The sequence below is a fragment of the Camellia sinensis genome, chromosome 13 (assembly GCF_055761805.1).
Source record: "Camellia sinensis isolate YWXY chromosome 13, ASM5576180v1, whole genome shotgun sequence".
Lineage (NCBI taxonomy): Eukaryota > Viridiplantae > Streptophyta > Magnoliopsida > Ericales > Theaceae > Camellia > Camellia sinensis.
This window is the reverse complement of record NC_138973.1, coordinates 37,586,398-37,613,577: the sequence shown is the minus strand read 5'-3', so window position 1 is coordinate 37,613,577 and position 27,180 is coordinate 37,586,398. Positions and strand designations below refer to the sequence as shown.

The 27,180-nt window shown below is 34.6% G+C and overlaps 3 protein-coding genes, 1 long non-coding RNA gene and 1 pseudogene across 6 annotated transcripts in view; 2 read left to right on the top strand and 3 right to left on the bottom strand.

Moving 5' to 3' along the window:
* The first annotated feature begins 689 nt into the window (after nucleotides 1-689).
* LOC114294230 (uncharacterized) lies at nucleotides 690-3,765 on the top strand. The gene is made up of 3 exons (XM_082900431.1): nucleotides 690-2,808; nucleotides 2,892-3,155; nucleotides 3,536-3,765. Exons 1-3 carry the CDS (start codon nucleotides 690-692, stop codon nucleotides 3,763-3,765), a joined length of 2,613 nt encoding a protein of 870 aa, XP_082756557.1.
* Nucleotides 3,766-5,157: 1,392 nt separating this feature from the next.
* LOC114321670 (protein AE7) overlaps nucleotides 5,158-27,180 on the top strand; it is an 89,224-nt gene continuing 67,201 nt past the window's right edge. Inside the window, exons 1-7 of one of the 3 annotated variants that reach the window (XM_082901990.1) lie at nucleotides 5,158-5,317; nucleotides 6,473-6,615; nucleotides 7,645-7,748; nucleotides 7,843-7,942; nucleotides 8,752-8,797; nucleotides 9,570-9,674; nucleotides 10,736-11,071. In XM_082901990.1, the coding sequence (XP_082758116.1) occupies nucleotides 6,490-6,615; nucleotides 7,645-7,748; nucleotides 7,843-7,942; nucleotides 8,752-8,797; nucleotides 9,570-9,670 (477 nt within the window). In that variant the 5' untranslated portion in view covers nucleotides 5,158-5,317; nucleotides 6,473-6,489 and the 3' untranslated portion in view covers nucleotides 9,671-9,674; nucleotides 10,736-11,071. Of the gene's footprint in view, nucleotides 5,318-6,472; nucleotides 6,616-7,644; nucleotides 7,749-7,842; nucleotides 7,943-8,751; nucleotides 8,798-9,569; nucleotides 9,820-10,735; nucleotides 11,072-27,180 lie in introns of those variants that run through there. The other 2 variants (XM_082901991.1, XM_082901989.1) reach the window with 2 other exon arrangements.
* On the bottom strand, nucleotides 10,531-14,619 carry LOC114321693 (uncharacterized). Its single transcript, XM_028268899.2, has 3 exons — nucleotides 14,516-14,619; nucleotides 11,698-14,372; nucleotides 10,531-11,024 (listed from the first exon to the last, which is right to left on the bottom strand). Exons 1-2 carry the CDS (start codon nucleotides 14,617-14,619, stop codon nucleotides 13,067-13,069), a joined length of 1,410 nt encoding a protein of 469 aa, XP_028124700.2. The 3' UTR covers nucleotides 10,531-11,024; nucleotides 11,698-13,066.
* On the bottom strand, nucleotides 11,776-12,746 carry LOC114321694 (putative receptor-like protein kinase At3g47110 pseudogene; annotated as a pseudogene).
* Nucleotides 22,980-25,244, bottom strand: LOC145805181 (uncharacterized). Its single transcript, XR_014347814.1, has 2 exons — nucleotides 25,117-25,244; nucleotides 22,980-23,361 (listed from the first exon to the last, which is right to left on the bottom strand). It is a non-coding gene; the product is annotated as an uncharacterized LOC145805181 (long non-coding RNA).

The window sequence follows — 27,180 nt, the reverse complement described above, 5'->3', positions numbered from 1 at the left end:
GTCTATTTGGTGAGATATTTCCTCTTGATTATTTATGATTATTTAGAATTTACCTAAGTGTGATCGTGTGACGTTTGTAATCGTTTAGAAACTCTTTGATTGATAGTGAAATAGGATTTCGATCCTGTGGACGTACCTCACATTGAGGAAACACGTAAAAATTCTTGTGTCGTTATTGATTTAATTTTTTCACATTACTTTTTATTCCCATTAAGTAATTTACTTGTAAGAAATAATCTATTTTCCCTAACATCTCATTCACTTCAAATAACTTAAGTCAAATCTGTGGGATGCACCTTTTTGATTACGATGTGATGTATTTTAAGTTACGATGTGCTGTATTGACTATATGATCCAATCGTATTGTGCCATGATACCGTAACTCAACCAGAGTTTTGCACACAGATTGACCCAATATCATATAAAATCACACAATTAGAATCATTACTCTCATGTCTATTGCTGCACACAATTATGTTTTCCAGGAAAGTAAGTTTCACTTTCCTTCTCTCTTATCTTCTCTTTTACATTCACTCCATTGGTTTTTTAGCCAAGCCAACTTCTGGTTTCACAAACGAAACTGACCACGAAGCTCTGATCGCCATTAAAGACCTAGTAACATCCGACCCTTCGCAATTTCTTAGTTCGTGGACCGATTCTATTCATTTTTGCAACTGGCACGGAGTTACATGTGCGAGTCGACACCAACGAGTAACCGTCCTAAACATGTCATCACTTCACTTGTCTGGTTCCTGTCTCCTCACATAGGTAACCTTACATTCCTTGAAGATATCAATATTCAAAATAACAACTTGCGAGGCACAATCCCTCTAGAAATTGGCAGGTTGTTTCGCCTGCAATATCTTCTTTTCTCAAACAACTCTTTCCAAGGGACAATTCCGACCAATCTGACTCATTTTCCACGTATCCGGGTCATTGATTTGAAAGGAAACAACCTTGAAGGTAACATTCCTCCTGAGTTAGGCACTTTGTCTAATCTCTATCAACTGAGTCTTTCCAGAAATCATTTCTCTGGAAACATTCCACCTTCACTTGAAAACCTCTCTGCTCTTCAAATTCTTGACCTTGCACACAACCACCTTCATGGAACCATTCCTATCGAGCTTGGACACCTCTCAAATTTATATGTATTCCAATTGTCTTCGAATAATCTGTCCGGTATGGTTCCTGATCAGCTCTACAACATCTCCACCATCCAAATTTTCTCGGTCACAAACAACTCATTGAGTGGAAATTTTCCATCCAATTTAGGCCTCACCCTTCTGAAACTCCAATTGTTCTTAGCCAAGACAAATCAATTTTTTGGGCCCATTCCTCCATCACTAGCCAATGCTTCAGGCCTTGTCAAAATAAGTATCGGAGACAATGATTTGACCGGGCTAATACCGTTAAATTTAGGAAGCCTTCAATATCTGCAAGTTTTACATATTGTCGGTAACCCACTTGGAACTGATAAGGCCAATGATATCAGCTTCCTAACCACCTTGATTAATTGTACCAATCTAAGAGTACTGAGTTTATCTAGAATTCAGATTGGTGGAAATTTACCCAATTCGATCGGAAATCTCTCCAGCACCCTCACATCGGTATGGTTGGATCAGAACTACATATCTGGAAACATACCTCAAGAGATTACAGAACTTGTTGGCTTATCTTACATCACTGTCGATACAAACATGCTCACAGGTAGCATTCCTGATTCCATAGGCAAACTTACCAATTTACAAGAATTCTACCTTTTCACAAATAACATTTCCGGGGAAATTCCATACTCTATTGGCAACATCACTGGATTAGCTTCTCTTATTTTAGAAGAAAATATGCTCGAGGGAAGCATGCCTGTTTCTTTGGGTAATTGCAGTAACTTGCAAGGACTCCATCTTGCACAAAATCGCCTAACCGGTGGCATACCTGGAGAAGTCATTGGCCTGTCTTCGCTCTATCTCGGTTTCATCATACGCCAGAACTTTTTAACAGGACCATTGCCATCACAAGTTGGCAAGTTGGAGAATTTGGTATCACTGGATATTTCAGAAAACAAATTGTCTGGTGAAATACCGAGTGCTCTTGGGAACTGTCTGATGTTGAACTCCCTGCATATGGAAGACAACTTTTTTGAAGGAACCATTCCTTCAAAGCTAAAAAACTTGAAAGCCATTCAATTCATGGATTTTTCACACAACAATTTGTCTGGGAATATTCCATTGTTTCTTGGGCAGTTGAATTTACTTGTCGATCTCAATCTTTCCTTCAACAATTTTGAGGGTGAAGTGCCAAACGGAGGAGTTTTCAAAAACATCACTTCATTTTCAGTTCTAGGGAATAGAAATCTATGTGGAGGGGTCAAGGAACTACAATTGCCTGCATGTCCCACAGAAAGGGTAAAAAAGCGTTCTACACGTACAGTGATATTGGTCGCAACCACCATTGGAGTTTCCATCATTCTCTTGGTAGTATGTGTTTGTGCTGTTCTTTATCGATTAAGAAAGTCCAAACAACCCTCTCTGGTGTCAACAGAGGAAAACCAACATCCGAAACTTTCTTATGTAGAACTACATCAATCTACCAATGGATTCTCTTTAGATAACTTGATCGGAAAGGGAAGATATGGTTCTGTTTATAAAGGGATTCTCAATTCCGGTGAGCAAATTGTTGCTATGAAAGTCCTTAACCTTCAAGAAAGTGGAGCAGACAAGAGCTTCTTGGCAGAATGTGAAGCATTAAGGAACCTCCATCATCGGAATCTAGTCAAGGTCATCACCTCATGCTCAAGCTTAGATTTTAAAGGCAATGATTTCAAAGCTTTGGTCTTTGAGTTCATGTCAAATGGAAGTTTAAAGAGCTGGTTATATCCAAGTTCAACTAAGCAGAATCACACAAAAAACTTGAACCTAACCCAAAGGCTCAACATAGCAATCGATGTAGCCTCTGCATTGGAATATCTTCATCATCATATGATATACCAGTCGCTCATTGTGATTTAAAGCCAAGCAATGTTCTTCTTGACAACAACCTCTATGCTCATGTAGGTGACTTTGGCCTAGCAAGATTTCTTTTAGCTGTCACAGGAAACTCCAACTACGAACAAAGCAGTTCAATTGGGATTAGAGGAACAGTTGGGTATGTCGCTCCAGGTAATTAAGATCCACTTAAATTTCATACATCTAATTTCTTTCCCAGGAGTGTTGGTTGAATTTATTGTTATTACTATTTCAATTTTTCTTTCCCTCCCAAATCCCATTTTAGCAGGAGCCTTGTTCAGCAGATTGTCCTTTTCATTATTGCAATTTCTCTTCTGACAATAAGTTAGTATCATATGAATCTAAAGCATCATAGCGATGATGTTGGAGAAATAACACCGCTATTTAGTCAGGTCATTTCCATGTGTACTTGAAATTAGTCCCTAAAAGACTATAAGTTTGGATATGTTGAAGCGGTTTACAAGTTCATGCTCTTATTTTTCCTTGGCTTTTCTATATTTCTTTTCTTCTTTTTTTTCCTCCTTAAAATGCAGAATACAGTATGGGTGGTGACATATCAACACAAGGTGATTTGTACAACTATGGAATCCTCTTACTAGAAATGTTTACAGGAAAAAGACCAACCAACGACATGTTTACAGACAATTTCAATCTCCATAGCTATGCTAAGATGGTTCTCCCACATAGAGTGATGGAAATTGTTGATCCACAAATCATAATGGAAGAGGAAATAAGACCGGCCAAAGTTCTGAAGGCAAAGTAATAGAGGAATGCTTAGCATCGATATTTCAAATTGGAGTTTCTTGTTCTGCTGAAGGCCCAAGAGAACGAATGGATATTAAAGATGTTCTCGTGGAACTACATAGGATTAGAAATGTACTAGTTCATGTTCAAAGACCGGGTGAGGAGGCAGATATAGCGACGACATCTTATTTGAAGACACGTATGTAGATTATGTTTATTTGATACAGTATGGAACTATGGATGTATTTGTTTTTTTTAGAGGGAAAACTATGGATGTATTTCAAAGACTGATTTACTACATAAGCTTGTATTGGGTTCATCTAATTCTCATATACAAAGACACTAAGACATGGTTAGATTTCACATTTCTTAAATACTTCTTTTGACTTTCTTATGATAAAATGAGAGTTTTATGCATAGTTAAACTCAGCTACTGGGGCATACTAAAGCCAATATCTAAGGCAAAGATCAAGAACAAATTAATCCAATTAAGTCACAGAGCAGAATAAAAATCTAGGCAACCCACTTCCAATTCTTGAAATTGGTTTTCTTAGCCACCAAACAGAGGACAGAAAATTAACAAGTTGGAAGGGATCTGTTTGGTAGCAGAGAGCAATGCCAGAAAAGGAAGTGAAACTAACAAGTAAAAAGTTAAACAAATTATCTCAAAGCAACAATTCCTAGCTCTTAGTATTATTTCTTTCACATCTCGGTTTTATGAGCAACCCCCACAAAAAAATAATAATAATTTCTGAGGAAAGAAAAGAAACCGAATCAATTGAGGCCGTTCAATTTTAACATTAGTTAGGAATAAATTTCTACCAAAATAATAATAATAATAAATAAATGAGAAAATCTTTTTGTGTACCACAATATACCTATGTCCATGTTTGTAAATGTGAATAAATAAATGAGAATTTCCCAAGATATATATATATACACACACAAGTATGTACAGAGAGAGTGTACTTGTGCTCTGCTGTGAGGCCATTTCAAGGTGCTCTTCCAAATCTTTAAAAATTAAGTTCATCCAATAATCGTAAAAATTTTTCTTTTATTATGTTGGTTTTCAAAAAAATAAAAGACAAGTTTTTTTTTTTAAAAGTGATCATCAATTATTTTGACATAAACACAATAAAATAAAAACGATATCATTCTCAACAAAAAAAAATTTAATGATATATTATTATAAAATAAATAATTCAAATCCTCGAGTTTTCTCAAATTCATTTTTAAAATCAAGGTATACAATATACACATTATTATGTATTTTGTAAAAACATATGACATAATTATTATAATTTGTGATTTATTATATATGTTTTTTTTTTTAAAAAAAATTTAAAGTTACGCATTTTTATAATAATTTTTTTATCAAAATATTTTTATTTCAAAAAAAAAAGGGCAAAATTAAGACAAATTTGTTGGAATTTTGAAGAAGCATGACAGGAGCCCTATTACTTGATTTTCCTGTGCATCATCACTGTCTCTTCCTCAATTAGGCGGTTCGCCCTCTCTTTACGGCGCCAAATTCAAGAGATTCTGTTTTTCCTGTTTGCTTCGGATTCAAGGTAAAATATGTATCTATATACAATTTTGTCTATATATATATTAGAGCTCTTAACCTGAACTTCCCATCTGTTTGTTTCCAAGGAGAAAGCTTGTGAATTTAAAAACACCCAGAATTTTGTAGAAAATTATCGTCACTTATCCTCCTCAATTAGCTTCGGAAAACCAAAATTCACACACATTTGTACGTGTTATTCTTGTATATTTGCATGTTGTTTTATTGCGGTTATGTAGCTTCTATTATAGGCGTCTATTCAGTTGATGCTTGTGGTTTGAACCCATGTTCTTCAAGCTGGAAGTTACTTTAATGCTTGCTTTGATCTCTTATGTCTAAGTAAGGGTATTATGGAGTATAATTTTTTGCCCTAGTGATTGTTTTTAAAACATTTTAGCAGTTGAATTGTCAATTTAGACACAAAAAAAAAAAAAGAACAATAATCATATTGGGTCTTGGGGTGTGCTCCCCTCCAAGGTTCAAGATTGAAACCTCTTAGATGCTAACAATTCTTTGGAGCCATGGGACTGGGAGAAAATTCTTGAATTAACCGCAGTCCACTTGTGGAAAACTCCTTGTCAAGGACCTATGCACCTTTGGGAATTAGTCGGGTTTTGATCCAAACACCACAGTGCCAATCAAAAATAAATAAATAAATAATCATATATAATAGGAGAGAGTAACATGAAAAGAAATATTTTTATTTTGTGGTGAAGAATGATATTCCTATTTTGTATCCTGAATGAATATTTTTTTCTCTTTCTTTCTTTCTTTAGTTATTTTTTTTTCCCCACAAGTAAATATAAGTTGTTGGATGTCTTCTCTTCGTTGTGGGGTACTTTCATTTGGAGATATTTATGTGTGGTCGAGAGAGATTGTGTTTGAAGTTCAAGTATAAAGAGGATTTGTTGGGGCAGTTTTATGATGGGGGAGAGTTTGAATTGGAATTAAATGTGTGTGAATGTCATATTCTGATTAAAAACTTCGTTTTCTTTTACAAATTATTCTATGAACTAGGGGTCCGTGGTGTTCAATTTTTATGCAACAATTTGATATCAATTTGGATTCAATCTGGGCATGAACTTGTGATTTCTTGCCCCTTTTGGGTGTGATGTGAACAAAAGTTCATAATGTCTAATGTAATACTTCTGCGAACTTTCAGCAAGCTGATTGAGGAAAATGGTTTCTGGTTTAATCAATGCCAATCCCATTGTGTATGAAAAGAAGGAACGCCGAGCTAGAACTGAACCTGGTGATGTGGATGAGTATGCTGTGGAGGCCATTGACCAACTAGAAATTTTTGATATCCTTTCAGTTTGATTACATTTGATGCTCTGTAATGTCCACTGTGTCTTCCTGGTTTTATATCTCGGAATTCATAGCTTTATTTGCTAAGCTTTGTTGGGATTGAAATTCACATGTATAGAAATGTTCTGGAAAGGAATCTGTAGTTTAGTTGTGTTGATCAAACTCTTGTGATCCATCTTCAGTTTTGTTGTCTTTATTTGACCTGTATTTCTCAAGGAGCTTTTATTAGAATTCAGTTTCAATTGAACCCCTTGGAGTGGCATTCCAGTTTCACAATATTAATGAGGAAAATGCCTCTAAAGTGTTGTGATGCTAATACTAGGAGACCAAAAAGTTTACTCTACTGCAAGCACATGCATTGAAGTGGTTTAGGTACTTATTCTAAAACAATGTACAAATTTAATTAGAAATAGCAGCATCTCTGAGGTGTTGTTCTTGAATTTTGTAACAATGGGGTGCTCTGTCTCTCTCTCTCTTTGTGATTTAAGCTCCATGCAATTGTGCATATATATAGACATGTCTATGCATGTTTTATTGAGAGAGGCTTCAAAAGCAAAATGTGGAAATTGGATATGTATATCCACTCATCATATTTACTTGTAAAGCTTTATGTGTGTGTGTGTGTATTTATGCATAAACTCATCAACTCTGTTTGACGGGGCCTGCATCTAAACCACTTGGGGTCAATTATCGCAAAATTTTCTTCCCCATTCAGCCCATCTAGGGAGTAGGGATATATATCTAAGAATCACACACAAACATTTCTCCAGTATGTATGTGAACATATCGCATAAAACAAGTGTATATTTTGGTTGGAACTTGGAAGCATAAGTGCAGATTTTTTGGCATTGCATTATTGTTTTTCTCCTCATTTTTTTTTTTTTTTTTTTTTTTTTGAGTTTGTTCCTGGGATACGATTAGGCACTAAGCCTTATCATATAAGTATGAGAGGTATAGTACCAAACTAAATTGTACGAGGAAGCTAAGTAGTTTTGGAACTCTGAGATTTTCTTAACATTCTCAAATCATCTTAGAGACATAAAAGATCCTGAGCATCCTTATTCACTGGAAGAGCTGAAAGTTATAACAGAAGATGCAATTGAGGTAGATGACAAGCATAACTGTGTGAGGTAGAGACAAATTCCCTGTATTGTTGAAGTTTTTTATTCTCATATTGGGTCTCATTCTCCAGTCATCTAAATTAAAAATGGTTCTCTGATTCAGGGTGACATTCACTCCAACAGTTGAACATTGCAGTATGGCAACGGTGATCGGCCTTTGCTTGCGAGTGAAACTCATGCGTAGCCTACCTTTGCATTATAAGGTATGATTCTAGCATGGATAGCTTGGTTAACAACATCATGGGTCTTAATTACGTATTTAGATGAGTACCATCAGAGAACATTGGGACTTGGGAGTCGATAAAGTTATTAATCCAATTCCAGTAGTCAAAAGTGCTGTTGTGCCTGAATATATGTGAAAGTAAGGATGAAAGCTGATCGGAGAAACTCCCTTCTCTGACTTGATTACAAACTGACTGGCACTGCTGGAGCTTATGTACCATTCTTGCATGTGCAACCCCTATTTTATTTTATTTTATTTTTTTCTCTCATTTGAGTAGGTGAATAGCAATGCACAGACCTCTAAAGATTGGTGTATGAGAGGCTTTTCATGGTTAAAGGTTCTCAGGGTTATACCTGGATATGTGGGATGTGGGTGGGTGTCAAAATAAACAGTAAGGAAGGGCAAAGTAGGCAGTAGAATAGCATATTCACCGCCTAATATTCACTCCAGGCCACGAAACATGTTCTGCAGCCAAAGCCTTACCGCAGCAGGAGAAGCATGTGTACACACATATACACACAGTATATGTTAAGCTTAAAGTTCCGAAGTTCTGGGTTTAGAGTCTTACCTTCTTTCTTAATAATATTATGTGTAGACTTTTTAATTCCCCCAAAAATTGAATTAGCAAAAACTGTCTGAAACTTCTGTTGAAAAATCCAACAAGTGATGCTTTTGGTAAAATTAACAATATAAAACAGCCTTCAATTTTGCTTTTCAATATAATAAATAATACAGCCTTCAGTTTTAGGTTGTCTTACTCTTTCTTCACATCTCTTGTTACTGTTCCAGGTGGATATCAGGGTAGCACCTGGAACTCATGCAACTGAAGCTGCAGGTTTCTCTCTCTCTCTCTCTCTCTCTCTCTCTCTCTCTCAGACATGTATGTGTTGCTATCATCTCTGTGGTATGCATCTAATTATATGAAAAGCACCTTGTGGCCAACTATTAATTCTACAAACTCGCCAGGTCAAGTTTGTAAAGAGTTTTGAGACATCAATTCAGGTCTCCTTGGTGGAACGCCTTCAATCTATCATCTACCTGTTAAACAAATAAACTAAACATATAACCTCCATCTTTGTGATTACACAATCCATCTTTAACTAAATATGAAGTTTCTTTAAGCTTCATTGACCAAGTGGAGGCTGTCTCTCGGTAATGTTTCCTGCATCCACTCCTAAAGAGCAATATCATTAACTTAAATGTATTTAATGCAATCGTGGTTATCAAAATTGTGATTGGGATTGTAAGATCTCCTAAATTGGTAAAATGATCCAAATTCTTGTAGGATTAGTGTTATTGCATGATCAGAAGTAGGATTGTGTAGGATCGTATGGGATCATGTAGGATCTTAAGTAGGATCACTAGATTTGTAACTTTTGCATTATTTTTTATATGTATCATCTTAATTTGTATTTTAACCTTATTTTTAATGGAAAGTAGTATCTTACAATCCTTGATCCAATCCATGAGACCCTCGTACCGATTTTACGTAGAATTCCAATTTTAACAACCTCGAATGCAATGTGATCTGAGTTGGTGATTATCAATTTATAATGCCGAGTCACTCTAAGATTTATGATGTTTGTTGTGCACCTTTCTGTTGACAGTGAATAAACAGTTGAATGATAAAGAACGGGTGGCAGCCGCTTTGGAAAATCCCAACCTTGTAGATATGGTTGACGAATGTCTGGCTCCATCTTATGCTTGAAAGGGTACCATCCATACATGTACTGTTTGATTACATCTGATGCTTTCTTGGTGTCAAGTCTTGTTCAACTCCCAAATTACACATTTTCCCCTTTTTAATTTTTTGTTGGATTTGTTAGCATGCAAGTATGGTTGATCCTTGTTTAGCAACTCACTATTTTAGCCTAAAAGTAAAAAAGTGACTAAAAAAATTAAAAAACCAATAACATATAACAAAAAGTCAAAGATTCCCTTTTCTTTTTATTTTTTGCATATCTTTTCGTAAAAAATCAAAAAGTCATTCCAAACACACTATTTTTTTTTCCCTCATATTTTAACAAAAAAACTAAAAAGTTACTAAAATAGCATGTTCCCAAACGAAACCAGTGTTGTGAGAAATAATAGTCATTAGTTAGTGAGCTGATCATTGTACTGTGTTCTTCCCATTTATTCTTTATTTCTTTGCAATTTTGATGTTTTTGTACCATAAAGATTATATTTAAATTACTTATTGCAATTCTAGATAATCAGAATTAAAGTAGCCTGTTACACTTTTGTAGCCTTTATTTTTTTTTTGTTCTGTAACCAAAACCAAAAAATAATGAACGAATCTCTTGCAGTAATTCTTAAAAGCTTGATTTTGTTTCTTCTTCTTATTTTTATTTGGGTGTTGTGTCTCTCCGATATTGATATTTATTTTGTGTATCAACTCCTAAAATCTTGGGGAACCATGACCAGATAGGTCCGTAACATTGGGCCTTTAAGTTTTTCTTGGATACACCATCAAAATTCAAAATCCCTTACATCCGGAGACAAAATGTCTACTTATTTACTGATTTTTATTTTAAGCAAGAAGTTTCCATAAATAAGCTGCATCAAACAAGAAACAATTATACAATTATGTTATTCAGGCATCTCAGAATTTACTCATAGCTGAGATGAATACGGTGACACAACAGAAAACTACAGTGATGATCTTGTCATCTTGTTTATTTCATCTCTCTTTTTCCGAGATAAACATCTCTAGTCACTTGCAGTTCATTGAGAGCATCACCAATATTCATTCTTTCACTTGGTAAATCTGCAGAACACAACTCCAATTTGAAGGATACATCCTAAGCACTTCAGTGTCCTAACAACATTGCCTCTGCTGCTTCCAGTAGTCCTATTTGATTCAGTTGGTCCTTCCGATATCAGTGAGGGATCAACAATCTCCATCACCTGCTCAGCAGCAGCCATCTTAACATGGTTATGGAGATTGAAATTGTCTGTAAACATGTTGTCTGTTGGTCTTTTTCCCGTAAACATCTCTAGTAAAACAATTCCATAACTATACACATCATCTTTTATTGATGCTTCCCCACCTACAGCATATTCTGCAAGTAGAAACAATCGCAACAGTTTGATATTATTTTTGTTTTCTTCATTTTCGTATCATATTTTAAATTTTTGTGCATTAACATTTTTTAAAAATTCGAAAATAACCTTTTGGTGTTGTCCAAAAAGTTGGTTGTTTTTTGAGAAAAATTTCCAGAAACGGTTAGCAAAATATATTTTTTTTTTGTGTTTTTTAGAAAATGAAAACACTGAACACTTAATAAACAAATAACAATACCGGACTTTGATCCTATGTAATGGAAGATTTCCGTTACATATCTAATGACTATAAAATAAGAACGCAAATTTATGATTATGGAAAGATCATTACACTTATCGTTAGATAATATAATGGAGCCTCTCCATTACTAACATGCAATAGAGAGGATCAAAATTGCCGAAGGGGCTAAACTACCAGAAAATTTTAAGATCAGTATTTTGACAGATTAAAAAGCTTTTGACATCACATGAAAATTTAGTATATTCAATTTAATTGTAGTTGCAATTGAATACTGATTAATCTCGTTATGTAAAAGGTAGTCTTTTCCAAATATGAGGTTCAAATAATGTAACTGAATTCGCATAGTTTGATACACATACTGATTCTTTTAGTGTAAAACACAATTTAGAGTGAGAACTTTAACAAAAGAACTATAAAATTCATAAAATTACCTGGAGCCATATATCCAATTGTTCCTCTAATTCTACTTGAAGTACTGCTGTGTGTTTGAGTGGATGCACTTGTCTCGGTCAGACAAATTCTTGCCAACCAAAATCGCTTACACAGGCGGAGAGATCATCATCAAGAAGAACATTGCTCGGTTTCAAGTCACAGTGAATGACAGGTGTTTCACAGTGGTTGTGAAGATAATCCAATGCAGAGGCTACATCAACTGCAATATTAAGCCTTTGAACAAGGCTCAAGTCCCTGGAGTCCTCCTCGCTGATCTAGAATGTAGCCAGCTCTCAAGACTCCCATTGGATATGTATTCAAAGACCAAAGCCTTGAACTCATTGCCTTTGAAGTCTATGCTTGAGCAAGCAGTGATTATCTTAACAAGATTTCGATGTCGGATGTTCCTCAATGCTTCACATTCTGCCAAGCAACTCTTGCTGGCTCCCCTTACTTGAAGATTGAGTACCTTGACTGCAATTGCTCTTATAGTTTCAGAATTGAGAATCGCTTTGTACACGGAACCGTAGCTTCCCTCACCAATCAAATTTCTTGGGGAGAATCCTTCAGTTGCCTGAAGAAGTTCTGCATAAGAAAGATTTGGGTACTGGTTCCCAAGAGACAAGGTTGAAGTTGTTTTCACTTTCAACCTTTTTTTCCAATACAGAGTCACACAAATGCATGCGAGCAGCAAAATGATGCAGACAGGAACACTAATTGCAATAATTAGTACTCTATTGGATAAATGCTTTTTTTGTTTCTTCAAAAATTTTGTGGGACATGCGGGCAATTGCAATGCTTTATTTCCTCCACAAAGCTTGGTATTTCCCGTAATTGAGAATGCACTGATATTGCTAAACACTCCTTCACTAGGAACTTCACGCTCAAACCTATTATAGGAAAGGTTGAGGTATTGAATCAAAGAGAAATCACCTAGAAAACTCGGAATCTTGCCAGACAAACTATTAAGAGAAAGGTCTAGCATTTGAAGTCCCCTTAATTGTTTAAAAGATGGTGGAATGGTACCTTCAAAATGGTTACCCTCCATATTAAGAAATTCCAGCACTAGACAATCACCAAGAGTGCTTGGAATGTTTCCTGTAGGGCTGTCAATGGATCGGATTTAATCCGAATCTGACCCGAATCCGATCCGGTAATCCGAATCCGCTTAATCCGTTTATTAATCGGATTGAATATGCAAAAATACGACCCGACCCGATAATCCGATCCGATTATTCTCGATTTGAATGAAAAAAACACAAAATGAAAAAAAAAAATCAAATTATATAAAATTGCAGCTCAATAAATAAATAAATGGATCGGATCGGATTATCGGATCGGATATCCGAAATTATCGGATTCGGATATCTATAATCGGATATAGACTAAACGGATTCGGATCGGATTCGGATTTTGACAGATCCGATCCGAATCCGATCCATTTACAGGCCTAGTTTCCTGATAGTTGGTTTCTTGAAACATCGAATAGCCCAATATTTTTCTATAACTCACTTCTGATAGTAGTGGTCCTGCTAGGAAATTCTGAGCTACAGAGAGGCCTAGAGTGAGTGAAGGAAGTCCAACAATTTGTTTGGGTATCATACCGGTAAGGCGATTCTGTGAAAGATCCAGTCCTTGTAGATTCGTGCAATTTCCCAAAGAAACTGGTGTACTTGCATCTAGCATATTTTGATTCAATTCAAGAATACTGAGTTTTGACATGTTACCAAAGGTGGCTGGAATCTTCCCTGAGATTTTGTTGTTGCTCAGATAGACCTCTTGCATCATTTTAAATTTTCCAATGGAATTGGGAATGTTGCCAGTGAGATGGTTGTCATTTAATGTAAGCAGCTCCAAGTTGACAATTTTCCCAATTTCCGGAGGTATGCTTCCTGATATGTAGTTCTGATCCAAATTCAGTCCTACGAACTTGGTGGAGATATTACCAATTGAAGTGGGCAACACACCTCCAAGCTGATTGTTATACAGAACCAACCACCTGAGTTTGGTGCAGTTAGTCAAGGAGGTGAGAAAGTGCAAGTCATTCGCTTTCTCAGCCCCAAGTGGATTACCCGCAAATTGTAAAACTTCAAGTTGTTGAAGATCACCCAAGTTCTGTGGTATGCCCCCAGTGAAAGAATTTTCAGCAAGAGAAATCTGTACGAGACCTGACGCATTGGCCAGCGAGCCAGGAATGGTCCCAGAGAACCGGTTTGATCCCATAAAAATTGTTTCAAGTTTTGGAAAAACAAGGCCTAGATTAGGGGGCAAGCTTCCATGGAATTGGTTTGAGGCTAGAGCTATAAAATGGATTGCCGAAATGTTGTAAAGAGTAGGTGGGATCGGACCAGAAAGCTTGTTTATAGACAACTGAAGATGTTCCAAGTTTGAGAGCTTTCCAATTTCAATAGGAATTTGGCCTTGTAAATTGTTGGTTGACATATAAAGCCAACGAAGAGCTGAGAGGTTCCCAAGTGCAGGTGGGATTGTCCCAATAAAGTGATTCTGAGCTAGGTCTAAATATTCAAGCTTGGGCAGAGAACCGAGCTGAATAGGAACCTTCCCACTGAGATTATTCTTGATTAAATTAATGACTCTAAGGTCTGAACAATGTGTCACATTAACAGGAAATTCTCCCTTGAAAGAGTTGTTTCCAAGATAAAGTGACTGAATTCTGAACAATCGACCAACTGCTTATGGAATCACTCCATGGAAGTTGTTTTCCACGAGGTCGATCACTCAAAGGAAGGTAAGGTTTCCTATGTGAGGAGACAAGGAACCTGATAATGTAAGTGACGAAAGGTTTAGAGCACTCACTCTCTGGTGATGCCTCTGACTGCAAGTAACTCCTTGCCATTTGCAGAAATGATGAGAACTGTTCCATGAGCTAAAGACCTTGAAAGGATCTTCCTGTATTCCATTCTTGATTGCTAGCAAAGCTTGCATATCTGTCTCATTTGTGAAACTAAAAGTGGGAACACAGTTCATGTAAAAGATAATAATAATGTAAGAGAAAAGCAAGAAGGAACTTGGCCTGTAAAGCATGGCGTTCTGCTCCATCTTGTGTTTTAGAAGATGAAAGGAAAAAATAAAAGGAGAAGGGTAAAAGTTTTTGCCAAAATTCATAGCAAGCCTACTCATTATTTGAGAGAATTCATTGGGTCAAGTCCATCTACTGAGCCTGACTATCCTTATGTTTTTGCAATCACCCAAAATGACTTGAAAAATGTGACCCTGATGTACCCTTCTTACTGAAAATTATTGTGTAGTGCATCACAACATCTTCGTAATAACGTGTACGCGGGGTTCCCAATCAATGAGGCCGCGGAAAAAAATGTATAATTGATATTGACCTTGTCTCTCACCGAGTTAATCAAGGTGGATCAAGTTGACTCCACTCATTTTTGTAAACATAATGTCATTGGTTCGGTGATTTCAAGTCTAATGACCATTCGTCATTGTTCAACCGGATTAAATTTTACGTGATTGGATACGAATGAGATTATTAATAGGATTATACGATAAGTTATACCAGTATTAGATGGGATAAATGATTTGATATATGATGTATGAGAATAAATTGTACTAAAAGAAATTGGATAAAGCCATGGAAACATCAATCACTGAATGTGATTATGGTCTGTAAATTGTGTATCTAACTTGATTAGATAACAAATTGTAACTGTAACTCTTGATGTTGGTAATAATGGGTAGTGCCACTATACACACCTGCCCTGTTTTGGGGTGTGTACAATAAGTTATAATCAAACACCACATAAAATATAACAAAGAGTATTTTGATCATAATTAAAATAATATTCACAATAAATTATAATTAATACCACAATCAAATGACGTGTGTATTATAAAATTTCTCATAATTTTTTGGAGACATAAACACACAGACCTTGCTATTAGACGAACACCGCCACATATTAGAGTCAAGTCAATGGCGATTTGAAAGGTTTTGTTCTCACCAACCACACCTTTCGTTGTTAACCAAACACTCAAGAGACTGCCAATATCGAGATGTTGAGAGTCCAACCAAGTCTATGAATCTAGATAATAAATTCGAAAATAGCTTAGATTTTGTATTTAAGGGTATGTATTTGAAGTTGTTATTATGGGGTTATACACTGGTAAATCTCAACTTTTGACTATCAATTCTAGTCTCTTTTCTGATTTATTTTTCTGAGTTCCTAGAAATTGTTATTATAAGGTTACATATGAGTAAATCTTAACCTTCGATTACAAATTTTGAAAACTTTTTAATTTATTTTTCTGAGTTCCTAGAACTACTGATTGAGAGCCAAACTAAGTCTAGGGAGATTTTTTCATTTTTTTTTTACAATAATATTCAGAAAATACAATGTGTAGGATCATATTCATTTTAGGATGGTCCACACAACAAAAGGAAATTTTAAATTTACACCACATATTTCATTGGAAAAATTTTCTGTCTACCTTTTCGGAATCCCTAAGAATATTGGAGAATCATTTTCTCTGCATTAGTGCAAAGTCATAGTAAATAAATTTATTCTACGATAAATTTTATTTGGGACAAATGGTGAAACATCCTCTGTAACTTTTGATAGTAGGAGAGGGTTTTTGTATTATTAGTTGAGGTCTCTCCATATTATTATTAGAAAAAATTTCTGCTCCATATCGTCAACGAACTGAAATTTCTCTATAATAATGTGGAGCAACCCCAACTACTATGACAATATTATATGTCATTTATCTTATAAAATCTTAATATCAGGAACCATAAACTAAAAATCTCATTCTATCCTACCCAAAAAAAATTATTAACTAATTTAATCTCTTAAATCTATCTATCTATACTATTATTAAGTGAAGATCTCAATTTGTGTAGTGAAACTTTGCTCTCCTAATACTACGTGGCAATGTGGCTTGAACCCATAACTATGAATTTAATGTAGGAGAACTTGTACCAGTTAAGCTAACATGGGCGGCCCGAAGTCTGGGTAGGCCCAAGCCTAGTCCGGTATCCTAGGCCTAGGCTTGGACCATCATTTTGAGGCCCGGTCTGGCCTGCCTGGGCCGACCCGTGGCCAGGTCCATCGGCCCCGCTCAAGGCCCACTCAAAACATGGCCCAAGACCCAGCCCGCCCGAAACCCAGTGTCGTTTTTGGTGGAAAAAAATAACATTTTGGTGAAAAAAATATAAAAATATAAAAAAAAAAAAAATGGTCAAGCCTGAGCCCAAGCTCGAGCCCACTGGCCCATCCCGAGGCTCGGCCAGCCCAAGGCCTGAATACTCCCTGGGCCTAGGCCTAATTTTCTAGCACGTGGGCAGGGCCGAGCTTGCCAAAATTTTGGCGAGAGCTTGCGAAACCTGACAGGGTCCAACTCGAACCCGGGCCCGAGTGGTCCGGGTCAGGCTAAATTTACACCCCTACATATCACATTACCACCCGCTAGTATTAGAATATATGAAGTGTTTTTTTTTTAATTTTAAATTTAAACAAGTTTTTAGGTTCTTCATTTAAATGGTGTATGCATTATTATATTTATTACAAACATAAATGTTTTATTTATTTATTTTTTATGGTGATTTGCATGCCAATCATAGTATTTTATTATTTATTTGTTTTCTTTTTTATCGTAGCGTTTATTGGCTTGATTTGGTTTTATTATTGAGTGGTACTACATACATTAATTAGTGTACCAACATTGGTCATGACTTTATTATTGACCCCACTCATTATACAAATTACAAATATTAAAAATATCTTAAATTATATCATATCATTAATTGATACATTAATTAATACATATAGTATTACTCTTCATTGTTCCTTTTTTTGTCTTGCGTTTCAAGTTGATAGCTTGCCAACTATTGCGAGTCAATGTTGATGCTACCGTCCACTCTTTGCTATGGCTGTCTTACCAAAAATTATTATATGGGTCAAGAGAATTACATAGTCGTATTCTGTCAAATAATTTTTCCCTCATTTGTAGGAGGCAGCTCCATTCTAGTGGACTGGATGACATTGTTTTGGTTCGTGGATTTTATTTTGATAATTTAAATTATTTATTTTTTAGATCATAACGTATAAGTTATTCGTAAAAAAAATTAGGTCGATCTGATAATCTATCCATATTAGTTTATTGGATTTGTCTCTCAATATATAAATGGTCTAGTTTTCAAATAATGTTTATCATTCATTTTTTTGTAACTAAATACCATAAACTAACGAGAAATTTATTGTCCAATAGGTCTTGTGATAATTAATGGTATTTTTCATTAAACACTATTAAAAGACGTCACTAATTGTTAATTTTCAATAACAATTTGAAATTTTTGTCACAAAAAATGTTACTAATTATAAATTTTAGCGACAGTTTAAAAAAATTGTCACAAAAAAACACCACTAATTGTAAGTTTTAGTGGCAATTTATAAAAAATTGTGACAAAAAAAGTCACTAATTGTCAATTTTTAACAACATATACAAAAAATTGTAACAAAAAATTGTCACAAAAAATTATTGTTAATGATGATTTTAGTATGACTAACTTTCAATAAGACTTTTAATAGGAATTAAGTCTAGCTATTATGACATATTAGTCGTTTACCCTAAACTAAGGTGGCTACCATTATCAGATCAACTTGATTTTTTTTATGGATAATTTATACATTGTGGTCTAAAAAATGAACAGTTCAGATTATCAAGGCAATACCTGTGATAGACACCACAAGCTGAAACAATATCGTCCAATCCGTGGACTAGAGAGGAGCTGCATCCTTATTTTTTGGTTAATGCAATGGTTAGATATAGGGGTGTTCGCGGTTCGGTTTCTGTTAGAAAACCTCCAATCCGCCATCTGTCTGCCAGATTGGCGGATTGGAAAAAATCAATCCGCATCCATTCACTGGATTGACGGATGCAGATTGGCGGATGGATGCGAATCAGTTTGGCGATTTAAACTTTTACAAATTTTGGACATAATACAACAACTTTTTAATAACTTTTTTTTTTGGATAACAATTCAAGTCAACATAACTAAAATATTATAAAATAATTTGTCAAATACCAATAATAAATACATATAAGAAAACCATGCATTATCAAAACTATTTCATTAATTATTTTTATTCAAAAACTATTTAATTTGATTTTTTTTTTTAAATGACAAATTAAGACTTATATTTTCCACACAAAAATACAAAATATCAACATTTGCCATTTGATAAAAAGATTTCCAAATTAAAAACACAACAGAATATCTAAACTTTTTTTCAATTGAAAACACAAATAGAATATCTAAACAAATTGAAAACACAAAGTCTTATAAATTACTAGAGGTGCTCGCGGTTTGGCGGTTCGGTTGCGGCCAAAAGAACCTCAAATCCACCATCCGTTCAAAATTAGGTGGATTGAAAAAAATAAATCTACAACCGTCCGCTCGTTATCACTCATCCATTCAAAATGCGGCGAATCAGTTTTGTTTGGTCGGTTTGGGCGAATCCCAATATCCGCTGCCCACCCCTAGTTAGGTCCCTTTTTATTAGTTAGACACACCAATAACATAAAATTCTTATAAGACTTTTTTTAATTTTTTTATTTTTTTATCAATAACAAAAGAAAAGGCAATACAATGAAGGACAAGAAGTCCTCGAAAACAAAAACCAAAAAATCTAAAAGTCACACACGGACTTCCAATCGCTAGAAATAAATATAAAAAAAAAAGCGAGATTCCCCTAAACGAGGGAACCACTAAAGTCCAAAAAGATACCAAAAAAATGATTTTCTTCCACATCTTTGCTTCATCAATACTTTTATCCTCAAATGTCCTCGTGTTCCTTTCTAACCATATGACTCAAAATAGATCGAAAGTTGCACAAAGTCCCACATCTTTGCTTTTTTATTTGAGTCCAAAAATCAAAAATTAATAGAGAGTATTGAACTACATGATTCGGGAGCCACCCAAGCAAGACCACCCCATGAGAAAAATTGTTGCCACAAACTGTTGGAACAATCTTCTATGTATAATAAATAAGTTGAAACCAAATCAAACAAATAAAATAAATTACTTACATAATTTATTTACCGAACCGAATAAATTTAAAAGATCAAGTCGAGTGAGTGACACTCTGTCCTTAAGACAGATTCGCCCTATTACGGTGCTTACGGACTAATGGCGTCTATCTCCTAGGATACAATGATCTTCACAAATTGTTTGGTAGCACTCCAAACAATTTGTACGGTGAACCAGTGTTCTAAACTCTCTGAAATTATTCCTATAAAACTAGTATGTAGAATAATGAAAAGAGAGCAAACATTGGAAGGGAACAAATTTTTTTTGGAGTTTTTCAGGATGTTTTTAGATCTGCAAAACTACTGGAATTGGGTCTCTATTTATAGGCAATTTGATAGACCCGAATAGGTATGATTTTTGAATGAACAGGTGCAAAACAGTTTTGAACAGATCTATTAACTGTAGCAGTTATACAACTGTCCAGAATTGCTAGACAGTTTTCCGATCTGTTTGAACATTTTGAACTTGTTGAACCTGTTGAAAAATGGACTGAAATCAGGTACTGTTTGGACAAAAAAAATTGGAGCAAAATTTAAATTAATTTGTCCCGCAAGAATTTTGGAAAAAATTCAAATAAATTTGTCCAAAAAATTAATATAAGAACCGACCCAACCCACAACCCACACTCGCGCCCGACACGACATGGCACGGCTCAACTTGGCCAGCCAATCGGACGGGTGGCGATGCGTGTGTGGTGGTTTGAACCAAGGTTCACTTTGTCCATAACTCCTTCCTTCTATAAACTTAAGGTGCCCTTTCGGGCCCAACCCAAGTGTTGCCACCTAGAACTTATATACACACATAAGTTCTCTTAAGTTTTCAATGTGGGACAAGCCTTATAAGGAAACCCACATTAAATTCTTTAATTGTCCATTCCGCGAATCCGAAAATGACGTCAAGTTTCCATTCACTCATAAATAGTTTTGACAAACCGTCTTCACCGTGTGACTTGCCATGCCGCAAGGAACATCTCACCTCTTTGGACCCATCCCAAAAAGACGTATGGGACCCATTCAAATTTGGGCTCAAAGTTGGCCCAAAATAAGCCTATAAAAAACCAAATTTTCCAACAATCCCCCACATGAATGGAATTTGATAGAGAGAAAATATAACAATATGATCTAATTACAAAGAGTACATAAATTGGAAATATTCTGCAAAAGATAGATAGCTTTTGGCTTTGAACCTTCCCTTGTGAGACACTATTGGATTTACTAGCTAACCAATGAACATGATATCTTGAACTGTTCATCCATTTGTGTAAACCAAGACAATAGAACTCACACAGTATATTACCAGACACAGTTTAGTTCTCACTATTGTGTTCATTTTGGCCCTGAACAACCTAGTCTTTCATGAGTGCTCTAGAAAATTGTAGCCCTTCATAAATCTCATAGAACCGGCCCAGTTCACACTCATATAGGTGATTCTTATGAAGAGTATCCTGCCATACTCCACTAGGTATTCCTAGATATAAGAATCATTAAAAGTATTACTTAACTTAAAACGCTACAAACATCATTTTTTCATTATAGAAATGGGTAGCAGTTTGACTCCCCAGTAATCCTTCTGAGTCATACACAACTCGGTTGTCCCTTTGAACCTAGATCTTGGGATCTCCAGTCAACTAGGTTGGGTTGCCGTTGTGGTAACTCTTATTTAATAGGCTTAAGTCCCATTCCCCTCGATGAGTTTTCAACTAACTCTCTTGCTAACCCTTTGGTTAGAGGATCCGTTATATTGTCATTAGACTTCACATATTCAATGGAAATAATTCCATTGAAGAATACTTGCCTCACGGTGTTATGTCAACGACGAATGTGTCGTGACTTACCGCTATACATATGACTCTGTGCTCTGCCTATTGCTGATTGACTATCACAATGTATGCATATGGCAGGCACCGATTTTGGCCACATTGGAATATCTTCAAGGAAGTGGAGAAGCCATTCTACCTCTTCCCCACCTTTATCCAAAGCTATGAATTCTGATTCCATAGTAGATCTAGTAATGCAAGTCTGTTTGGAAGATTTCTAAGATACAGCCGCCCCCACCAAGAGTAAAGACATACCCACTGGTGGATTTTGAGTCTCTAGTATCCGATATCCAGTTTGCATCACAGTATCCTTCAAGTACTGCTGGATATCTAGTATAATTCAATCCAATGTTACAAATAAATCTGAGGTATCTTAGAACCCTTATAATAGTTTTCCAGTGTTCTACTCTTAGATTACTCATATATCTACTTAATTTATTTCCTACATAACCTAAATCTGAGCGAGTGCAGTTCATCAAGTACATTAAGCTTCTAATAATTTGAGCATACTCTAATTGAGAAATACTATCCTGTACATTCTTAGAAAGAAACAAATTAACATCCACATGTGTTCTAGCAAGATGATCATCATCTTTTCTGAATTTGTCAAGTATTTTCTTAATGTAATGAGATTGTGACAATGCATAGCCTTCTGATGTTTTGGTAATTTTCTTACCAAGAATTACATTAGCAATCACATGTCCTTCATGTCAAAATGTTTATTCAACATTTTCTTAGTAGTTTTAATCATATCATTATTACTACTTATGATGAGCATATCATTCACATAAAGACATATTATAACATAACCTTTGATTGTGTTTTTAATATAAACACATTTGTCACATTCATTAATTTTAAATCTATTTGACATCATTGCCTTATCAAATTTCTCATGCCATTGCTTTGGCACTTGTTTTAAACCATATAATGATTTAACCAATTTACATACTTTCTTTTCTTTTCCTGGAACAAAAAATCCTTCTGGTTATTCCATGTAAATTTCTTCATCTAACTCACCATTTAAGAAAGCGGTTTTCACATCCATTTGATGAATTTCTAGATTGCACAAAGATGCAATGGCAATTAGTATTCTAATGGATGTTATTCTAGTAACTGGTGAGTATGTGTCAAAGCAGTCAAAACTTTCTTTTTGTCTATATCCTTTGACCACAGGTCTTACCTTATATTTGTCTATTGATCCATCTGCTTTCATTTTTGTTTTGAAAATTCACTTGTACCCAAGAGGTTTACAACCTGGTGGCAAATCCACCAATTTCCAAATATGATTTTGTAGCATGAATTCAACTTCACTATTGACAGCTTCTTTGTCATGACCCAAACCCGCCCCTATAGGTTTACCGTCGTAACGGGCCAGTAATCCGTGATTACCGAAGGCCTGTTTAACAATACTAACAATAATACAATATAACGGGGCTGGTGGAAGCCAATCAATAATAACATACATCCTCCAATGAACTGTGAGGACCTAAATGGAGATATACTTTCATGTACATAACCATATTCATAACCATTTATGCCCATAAGCATATATATACAAGACAAAACATAAGTTAGGGAATCAATCCCATCATCTGGAACAGTATTAATATTAGTCTTAAAACATTCTTTTCACTTAACAAACTCAAAAGGGTGAAATCGAGCCACCCAAAAACGCCTTGACACATGCTAATTCAAAACCTCGCAATGAGGAACAATAGCTGGCTTGACAAAACAAGGGTTCGGGTCAACGCCTCTAGCTTTGATCCGGTGCCTGGCCACCTACATATATATAATAAACTGTGAGCTAAAGCCTAGTGAATAACAAATGTGTAAAGAGGTTAAGAATGATGTCCTTTACAGTCTTTGAAACAATCGATTAGCATTAGAACACTTCAATCACTATCATTTGTCAATCAATCGTTCAATTCAATTGATTCAATCAATCATATTCTTATATAGGTCATACGTGGTACATCCAATAGCAACAATACACTAGGTTTTATAAGACCGAACAATCAATTGATGGCCATCAAACAATAACACTAGTTCCAAGATTTGGAACTGAGAGAGATTTCTATAACAATAACAATATCAATAACGATAACGATAACACTACGCTATGGATGCCATGAATACAATTCAAAAGAGGATCATCATTCAATCGATAGAAAGTAACCATTTAGAAACAACGTAATTTATCATTCAGAAAAGAAATACAATTTGAACATATCTTTACAACATTGTTACTCACAGTGGGCTCCTTGGTACACATACTAATGGTTCGGCGTCCGACCTAAACAAATAAAGTCAAGCATAACACAATTACAATTACATTCTACAATCTATTTAATTCGCTTACTTGTTTGTCTTTTGGTTTCTCTCATTTGCTTCTAATTTTTCATTCGGTTATTCCTATTTATTTTTCTTTCATTTCTTTTAAATATGAATGACTAGTATTAGAAATAAATTAGATTATTAACCTCCAATTAAAATATGTTTAGCTATGTATTAACCAAACTAATTAAACATAAATAATCTAATCATAAACCAGTCCTTATTAAGTTCACTAATTACACAATCAAGCCTAAATTAGGCTCATACACATTAAATTACAATTATTCAGTCATGTTTAAATTACTGAATCAGAAACTCATAAATATGCACATTTTGCCATTTCAACTCCATTTTCAAGCAAATCAAGGCCCAAATAATTAATCTTCATATTTATTTCCATAATCTTAAGCCTAACTCAATTTCAATTGAATTTAATTAATTCTCAATTAAAGCTTAATTTGACTACATCTAATTTTATGAACCTAAATCAAATTTTTAATTGAATTCTTATAAGGCTCTAAATATCAAATTAAACCCATTCTTCTATTTTTGAAACTCAATTTCATGAAACATCCATTTACATGTAATCCACTCCCAAAACTCAATTAATTATGCTGGAATTTGGGTTGAAAACATCAAATAGAAATCAAACTTGAAATCAACTCCCAAATCTTCCAATTTGAAGAAAGATTAAAACTTCAATGAAATTATAAAACGTAAAGCATGTGTTATGAAGCTTCAATTGTAAAACCCATGAAGAAATCCTTTGGAAACTTTAGAAATTCATGAGACTCATGCAATAAATTATTTATAAAACAATAATATCATGTATATAAACAAGATCAAGCCATGCATGTTGAGTTTTGAGGATTAAATCATCTAATTTCTCTTCTTCTTTTTTTAATATTATTTATGGTTATATATTCTCAACCCCAATTTCTCTCCATGAATTCTTAATTACTCATGAATTCCCCCTTCAAGTTTGAAAACCATGCAAGAAAATAAATGTATGATCATGAAATTCAAGAAAACATGCCATGCATGGTGAATTTGAGAGTTAATTTCCTTCAATTCTTGCCATGTGTGCTTATAAATGCTTTCTAGGGTCAAATACAACACGACTCATCCTCATTCGACTTCAATTCCATGAGATCATGGGTGTATCAACCCTATTTCAAGAAATGAGAAGAAGATTCTTACCTTAGATGGTTAATTGGAGAAGATTTGCTTGATTTCCCTTCAATTTTCTTTGATTCTTATTCTCCCTCTCTTCATTCCTCTCTTTCCCGAGGACTCTTTTTTCCTCTCTAGATTTTCTTTCATTCTCTTTCTTCTTGTTGAGTCAAAGATGCTCATATTCATATATATATATATAATATTTAATTAAATCAAATTAATTAATTCTGAATCAGATTTTATAAAACCTCATATTAAATCCTAAAATTCTAATTAGCATATCCATATATTCAATTTCAGTTTCTAAATCCATTTAGGCCGTCAATTTCAGTATCTAGATGGCTTAATACAATAATGAAACCCAAACACACCTTAACGAATCAGATAAAATCAATTTTCAATTAAACTTCCCAAATGACTCTAAAAATTCCAATTGGCATATCCATGCATTCAATTTCAGTTTCTGAATCCATTTAGACTGTCAATTTCATTATCTAGCCATAATCACAATACATAATTTCCCAATTTGGACAGATATGCACAATTAAGTCATATAGTCATTCATTAACACATAATTCAATTAATATAATCACAGCTTGCATTTTAGGGCTGTTACATTCTTTCCATAAAGAAGCCTCAGCATTGAACATAGCTTCTTTAAAAGTTAAGGGCTCATTTTCTAACAAAAAAGTTAGAAAATCTGAACCAAAAAATTTTGAGGTTCTAGCACGTTTACTACGCCTAGGTTCCACTTCCTCATTTTGATCTATCTCTTGCTCTTGCTCTTGTTCTTAATCATGTTCTTGATCCTGACTAGTAATAGCATCATGAGATCTTTTGTTAGTACTAGTCTCATGTCCAGTTTTATTTGAAAAAATATGTTCATAGAAAGACGCATTCCGAGATTCAATAATAGTATTTATATGCATTTCATAATGTTCTGACTTATGAATCAAAAACTGATATGCACTACTATTCTTGGCATAACCAATGAAAATGCAATCAATAGTTTTATGACCTATTTTAGTCTTTTTAGGACTAGAAATAGCCACTTTAGCCAAACATCCCCACACTTTTAAGTATTTGTAGGATGGTACTCTCTCATGTCACAATTCATAAGGTGTTTGATTCACTTTCTTTTGGGGTACTTTATTTAGAATATAATTAGGAGAAAGTATTGCTTCCCCCCACAAGTTCTAAGGTAATCCAGAACTTATTAACATGGCATTCATCATTTCTTTTAAAGTCATATTTTTCCTTTCAGCAATTCCATTTTGCTGAGGTGAGTAAGGAGCGATGGTTTGATGAATTATTCCATGTTCTTTACAAAACTCACCAAAAGGTGATTCATATTCACCACTTATATCACTTCTAAGTTTTTTAGTTTTCTTACTAAGTTGATTTTCAACTTCATTCTTATATTGAATGAAATTTCCAAAGTTTCATCCTTGGTTCGAATTAAATAAACATAACTATATCGAGTATAGTCATCTATAAAAGTGATAAAATATTTTTTCCTATCTCTAGTTTGAATTGATTTAAAATCACAAATGTCACTGTGAATTAATTCAAGTGGTTCTGTACTTCTTTTAATTGAATGAAAATGAGTTTTGGATAATTTTGCCTCAATATAAATTTTATATTTATGATTTAAATCAATGTTAAATTTAGGTAAACATTCCATATTAATTAATCTATACAAAGATTCATAATTAACATATCCAAGTCTACCGTGCCATAAATTTGAAGACTCAAGCAAGTAAGAAGAAGATGTATTTTTTATTAATAACAAAGAGTACAAAAGTCATTACATTCATTTTAAAAAGGCCATCAGACATGTAACATTTTCTTACATACATCTCATTCTTAGTAAGTACAAATTTATTATTCTCAAACACTAGCCTAAACCCATTTTTACTCAACAAAGATCCAGAGACTAGATTCTTGCGAATGTTCGATTCATGCAGCACATTGTTGAGAGTGAGTTCCTTTCCAAATGTCATCTTCAGAATAATCTTTCCTTGTCCTTCAACTTTAGAAGTCGAGGAGTTGCCCATAAAAAGTTGTTCACCGTTGTCCATTACTAAA

Excerpts from the sequence above, each read along its gene's own strand:
- LOC114294230 (XM_082900431.1), top strand. The coding sequence starts at position 690 with ATGTGCGAGTCGACACCAACGAGTAACCGTCCTAAACATGTCATCACT. Across the intron at positions 2,809-2,891 it reads CTCAAGCTTAGATTTTAAAG|AATCACACAAAAAACTTGAA; the intron begins GCAATGATTTCA and ends TCAACTAAGCAG. Across the intron at positions 3,156-3,535 it reads AGTTGGGTATGTCGCTCCAG|AATACAGTATGGGTGGTGAC; the intron begins GTAATTAAGATC and ends CTTAAAATGCAG.
- LOC114321693 (XM_028268899.2), bottom strand. The coding sequence starts at position 14,619 with ATGGAATACAGGAAGATCCTTTCAAGGTCTTTAGCTCATGGAACAGTT. Across the intron at positions 14,373-14,515 it reads GTCAGAGGCATCACCAGAGA|AATTCAGTCACTTTATCTTG; the intron begins GTGAGTGCTCTA and ends TCGATTGTTCAG.